The 6,625-nt window shown below is 39.1% G+C and overlaps 1 protein-coding gene across 2 annotated transcripts in view; it reads right to left on the reverse strand.

Moving 5' to 3' along the window:
• The window catches only part of LOC124606740 (SAGA-associated factor 29), a 61,909-nt gene extending 56,255 nt beyond the window's left edge, over positions 1-5,654 (reverse strand). Inside the window, exons 1-2 of one of the 2 annotated variants that reach the window (XM_047138772.1) lie at positions 5,523-5,654; positions 263-422 (exon numbers count right to left, since the gene is read on the reverse strand). In XM_047138772.1, coding sequence (XP_046994728.1) covers positions 263-301 — 39 coding nt within the window. In that variant the 5' untranslated portion in view covers positions 302-422; positions 5,523-5,654. Of the gene's footprint in view, positions 1-262; positions 426-5,522 lie in introns of both variants that reach the window. The other variant, XM_047138773.1, reaches the window with a different exon arrangement.
• Between the last annotated feature and the right edge of the window lie 971 nt (positions 5,655-6,625).

Raw genomic sequence — 6,625 nt, forward strand, 5'->3', positions numbered from 1 at the left:
TGAAAATCTAAATCTGGATGGTTGGATAGGGACATGAACTGTCATCCTTCCAAATGAGAGCCTAACATTTTGACTGATGGACAACCTTGTTCTATACAGGAGTACATGCAGATTATACAATAAAATAACTATTATTTGAACATAATGACAAATGATGTAACTATTATCTATATTTTAAACAAAGGGGGAAAATTTGAGACTAAAATGAGTAGTTAATCATAATTATTTACAGAAAATAGAAATAATAATTTTAATAGCTCACCTGCACCTGGAAGGCAGCAGCATCAGCAGAAAATGCCATGACTTTGAATATTATAAGAAATTTAACACATCAGCTGACTTTTTCTTAAATTTCGGTTTGACATATAATAACCAGTAGCTATCACATAACCCCAAGCAATAAACACAACGATGGACAATACCTGCTGGAGGAGAACAAAATAAATTCCATTGCACAAAATACAGCAACACTACAATTTGCCAAATCAGGAATGGCTGTACAAATCTACAGTACACTGGAAAAAAGGAACATAACAAAAACACTTGTGAAGTGTATGGTAGATAGTACTTCCTGTTGTGTCAGTATTAGGGTTCCTTACAGTTTTATTAATTTATGGAGTGTGGAAGAAAAACTGCATATATGTGTTTGTGCATGCTGTAATCATTGAAAAAATCTTGTCTTTGTGCTCCCTGCAGAAGTTTTATTATATACCAAGATTCCTCCATTAATGCTGGATCTTGAAACTTTGTGATTTGCTTTCTGAAAGATACTGATGGTTACAGTGTCTCTGTTTGTACAGTGTCTGTATCTTCACAATACAATGTCATTAAAACATGCATGTTTCTCTTAAAGAGCAGACATTGTCACTGACAATTACAGCTGTGGTAAACATTATGAAACACATTTGCATATTGTGAGCATACATTGCCAACAGCTGTCTATGACGCATGAAAATATGTGCTAGACTGGGACTCGAACCTGAATTTCCCAACTATCAGGAATGGTTGTCTCAACCACTTTTGTTAAATGAGAAACCTTCAAGCCCGACTCAATCTACCACATGTCACATCTACAGAGGTTCTTCCACAGAATCACACAGCTAATATATTGCTGAACACAAAGGAACTAGCATACATGATACTCGCGTTTTAAGGCATTTTGCAGCATTCTGTATTTTCATAGTGTTCAGGTTTCAGACTTGACCTGAAACATCAGTTAAGAGCATCCGACAGGTATCTGTTTGAGTTGACTGACTTCAATTGTGACTCACTGATATTGAGTGATAGGAAATATCTTTTTTGTTTTGTAAAGCACAGTTTTACATTTCTGAACATTTAAAGCAAGCTGCCAATGTTTGCACTACTATCTTATCAAGATTTTTCTGAATGCTGGTGCAGCTTTTTCAGTTAGTACTGCACTACAGATAATTACATCCCCTGCAAAAAGCCCGAGACTACTACACTACTGGTCATTAAAATTGCTACAACAAGAAGAAATGCAGATGATATACAGGTATTCATTGGACAAATATATTATACTAGAACTGACATGTGACTACGTTTTCACGCAATTTGGGTGCATAGATCCTGAGAAATCAGTACTCAGAACAACCACCTCTGGCCGTAATAACCGCCTTGATACGCCTGGGCATTGAGTCAAACAGAGCTTGGATGGCGTGCACAGGTACAGCTGCCCATGCAGCTTCGACACAATACCACAGTTCATCAAGAGTAGTGACTGGTATATTGTGACGAGCCAGTTGCTCGCCCACCACTGACCAGACATTTTCAATTGGTGAGAGATTTGGAGAATGTGCTGGCCAGGGCAGCAGCCGAACATTTTCTGTATCCTGCAACATAATGTCGTACATTATCCTGCTGAAATGTAGGGTTTCGCAGGGATTGAATGAAGGGTAGAGCCACGGGTCGTAACACATCTGAAACGTAATGTCCACTGTTCAAAGTGCTGTCAATGCAAATATGAGGTGATCAAGACGTGTAATCAATGGCACCCCATACCATCACACCGGGTGATATGCCAGTATGGTGATGACGAATACACGCTTCCAATGTGCGTTCACCGCGATGTCGCCGAACACGGATGCGACCATCATGGTGCTGTAAACAGAACCTGGATTCATCCGAAAAAATGATGTTTTGCCATTCATGCACCCAGGTTCGTCGTTGAGCACACCATCGCAGGCACTCCCGTCTGTGATGCAGCGTCAAGGGTAACTGCAGCCACGGTCTCCGAGCTGATAGTCCATGCTGCTGCAAACGTCGTCGAACTGCTCGTGCAGATGATTGTTGTCTTGCAAACGTCCCCATCTGTTGACTCAGTGATCGAGACGTGGCTGCATGATCCATTACCGCCATGCAGATAAGATCCCTGTCATCTCGACTGCTAGTTATACGAGGCCATTGGGATCCAGCATGGCGTTCCCTATTACCCTCCAGAGCCCACCAATTCCATATTCTGCTAACAGTCAATGGATCTCGACCAACACGAGCAGCAATGTCGTGATACGATAAACCGCAATCGCGATAGGCTACAATCTGACCTTTATCAAAGTCAGAAACATGATGGTAAGCATTTCTCCTCCTTACACGAGGCATCACAACAACGTTTCACCAGGCAATGCCGGTCAACTGCTGTTTGTGTATGAGAAATCAGTTGAAAACTTTCCTCATGTCAGCATGTTGTAGGTGTCACCACCGGCGCCAACCTTGTATGAATGCTCTGAAAAGCTAATCATTTGCACATCACAGCATCTTCTTACTGTCGGTTAAATTTCGCATCTGTAGCACGCCATCTTCGTGGTGTAGCAATTTTAATGGCCAGTAGTGTATTAATATCATCTGTCACGTCATTAATACACAACACAAAAAGCGAGGAGATTTCCCTGGAGCATGCCAGAAGTTATGTCTACTTCTGGTCAATGATTCTCGATCGAAGATAATGTACTGCATCTTCCACCCAAGAAATCTTCAGTCTGGTCACACATTTTGTTTGATACTTCACACTAATTTATCTTTCACAATGAATTTTCACTCTACATCAGAGTGTGCCATGATACGAAACTCTCTGCCAGATTAAAACTGTGTACTGGACTGGGACTCAAATGTGGGACCTTTGCCTTTCAGGGGCATGTGCTCCACCAAACTGAGTTATCCACGCCCACTTCACAGTAGCTCAGTCGGTACAGCACTAACCAATTAAAGGCTAAGGTCCAAGGTTCAAATCCCAGTCCAGTACACAGATTTGATTTTACTTTTGTTAATAATCATTGGTGTGACAATGACCCAAAATGACTTTAGGAAATCAACAATTACTGCATCTATCTGATTGCTTTTTTCGATGTAATGTGAGAAAAGTATTAGTTGAGCTTTGAGAAAACAATGTTTTTGGAATTAATGCTGGATGGCATGAAGGAGGTCATTCTGTTTTAAAATTCTGCAATAGATAGATGCCAAAGATGCCAGATACCAGTTTTGTGCATCAAATCTGCTATCCTTCTAGTAGACAGGCATAACTAAGGAAGCTTTTCCAACTACTGAGCACAGTTCCTCTCCCAGCCCAAGAGTTCTATGGTATACTATTGTAAAGAGAGAGAGAGGCTACCTCATTAACAAATTCTATAGCTACAGAATCTGACAGACCTTCAATACAGAAAACTAAGAAAGTATCTTGCAACAAAGCATATTTTCAATAGAATTTCGAATGTTAACTTTGCATTTACTTCGGCACTAATGCACATTTCATCCTACAACCAGCTTCTTTTGCAGGCTTTAAACTAATATGAACACACATATTGGTCTTTAATCTATCAGACAACACAAGGAGAATATCATGCCAGTCCTGGCAGTCAATGATTTTAACTCCTCATAACGATGGCAGAGACAGCTACTGAAAGTTCGTGTGTTTTATTTAAAGTGATGCGGCTCACAAACAGATAAGATTTTACATGCCACTGCATAAGACTCCAAGGAAACACAACAGAAGTCAGTTACATCAATGAGTTTTTAGGCTTACAATTTAAAATTGGAGTATAAATATATAACCAACTAATATTCATAACCAATTACACTCCTATGTCGACATGGATCTTAAACTTGGAATCTTATATTTCACTGACATTGTTCTTGCCAACAGGGTTATCCATGCAGACCTCCCATAACCACCTAGCTTCAATAAAACACCAGCAAGAATTATTCGACCAGAAATAGGAGCCTCTAAATGGGCCTTAGGAAGTCATAAATGAACCAAAAATATTGGCATCTTAACTAAAAAAAGGCCAAATTTATAAAAACATAAAATAATAAGAACCAAAATCAACCAATAAAGGGAAATACAAAGTATTAGAAAAATCATAATCCCTAAATAAAACTAACAACATAGGCAATCTAGCAACCAAAGTATAAAAAATTAAATAAACAACAGCCTGCAACTGCTCACGTTGATAACCCCAACATAAAATCAAAAGCAAAGTAGGAACCAATCTAGCCTCAAAAATAATATAAAAAGAAAGAAGACTTAATCTAGCAAATGAACAATAATTATTAAAATCAAAACCATAAAAACAAAAAATTAGAATGATAAGAACTTAAATAAACTGAACCTCTAAAAGTAATTATTAAAGAACAAATTCAAAAACCCGACAAAATTAAACTAAAATATAAATAATCAATACCAAAATAATATCTCACAATATTCAAATCAGCATATGAATATACACAAATCTTAAAAACAAAAAACCTTGGACTACCATACAGATCAGTCTGACACCATAACCAAGATTCTGGCTGGTTCAATTGGCTCTGAGCACTATGGGACTTAACATCTGTGGTCATCAGTCCCCTAGAACTTAGAACTACTTAAACCTAACTAACCTAAGGACATCACACACATCCATGCCCGAGGCAGGATTCGAACCTGCGACCGTAGTAGTCGCGCGGTTCCGGACTGAGCGCCTGAACCGCTAGACCACCGCGGCCGGCCAAGATTCTGGGGGTGGGGTGTAAATATTACACACTGACCTAAAAGCTATAGTAACATTGCATGATGTCTACGTTAGCGCCATATTCAATGCACATTTCGTCATACAAACTAAATTTACACAGTAAATTAAAGTTGTATCAGACAGCTCAATATTCTCGGACGAGACTTTTGTTGCCTATTACAAGTAAATATCCTACAACGAAATATTGTTGAAAAGGGGGAGGGGGGTTATCACGCAGCACCTACACGCAAAATATAGCGAAAATATATATAGCAAATACGCTGTGTATTTGTAGTATTCAAAGATCCCCTATTTAGGTGGACACGAAATAACATTAAATTAACTTTCACTTAAGTATTTCCTTTAAAATCATAACTTATAAATAAATAAACGAATTATACATTTATTCTCATGCAAGAAAGCAAACAAACAGTTTTTATTCACATCTTGATGGGATAATCAATGTAACATATGCGATAAAAAATGCTAATAAAATTCACGTTCTCTAATGTGTACACTAACAAAATTCACTACACGTCGCAACTGCTTCTCGTTTCTCATAACTCCGTTTGTAAACAAACAAACAAACACAAGTCCGGCTGTCTGCAGTAGACGCTGTGAAGACGAAATTCTTTGATTTTATACGCACCGAATCTCCTTGTTTGGTATCATTGAAGATGTATATACTCTATGGCCTATGGGTGGTACAACTGATTCGGGGGACGCTAGGAGCAACACGTGCTGTTATTGTAGCTGTATACAAATCCGATTACCACTTAATTTATAAACTGTACACGCCATCATCTGTGCAAAGAAAACCAGCTGGGCTCTGCATTTGATTAGCAATTTAAGTGGGACAAGAATTAGGTAGACTGTCATAATAATAGATGCAAAAGCATGTCCTTAATAACTGATGATTTATACCATGTTGATGGTCTAATACTGAAACCGGTAGATGTAATTGTAGACCAATATCTTCATGTCAGGCATACAAAAAATGGGTTACAGCTGTTGGAAATAGCATTTGCAGAAAGTTCAACTTTTCAGTGGTCATTAATGTTGATTGTGTCCACCCTTCACGCTTATGAAGGATTGGATTCGGTGAGGATACTTTCAGTAAGGCGTCTGAATGCTTGTGGAGGAGTAATAGCCCATTCTCCCTAAAGAGCCGAAACCAGAGAAGGTAGTGATGTTGCACACTGGGGCCTGGAGCGAAATCGATGTATTAATTCATCCCAGAAGTGTTCCATTGGATTCAGTTCAGGACTTCAGACAAGCCTGTGCATTTCAGGGAAGTTATTGTCCACCAACTTATTCCTCTAAGTTGCTACTTTATGACAGGATAAATTGTCGTACTAATACAAACATTTCTGAACTGCTGCTCTACTGTACACATCACACAACGCTGTACTCTTCCACATTTCATGTTTTCTTAAGCGCAATAAGAATTCCACAAAATAGCAATCAGGAACATTTCCAAGCCATAACATAGCCTCCTCCATAGTTCACCATTTGCACTACATATTTTGGCAGATAACATTCTTCAGCCTTTCGCCAAAACTAAACCCTTCCGTGCCGGCCGCGGTGGTCTAGCGGTTCTGGCGCTGCAGTCCGGAACCGCGGGA

This window comes from Schistocerca americana, chromosome 3, assembly GCF_021461395.2.
Source record: "Schistocerca americana isolate TAMUIC-IGC-003095 chromosome 3, iqSchAmer2.1, whole genome shotgun sequence".
In the NCBI taxonomy this organism is placed as follows: domain Eukaryota; kingdom Metazoa; phylum Arthropoda; class Insecta; order Orthoptera; family Acrididae; genus Schistocerca; species Schistocerca americana.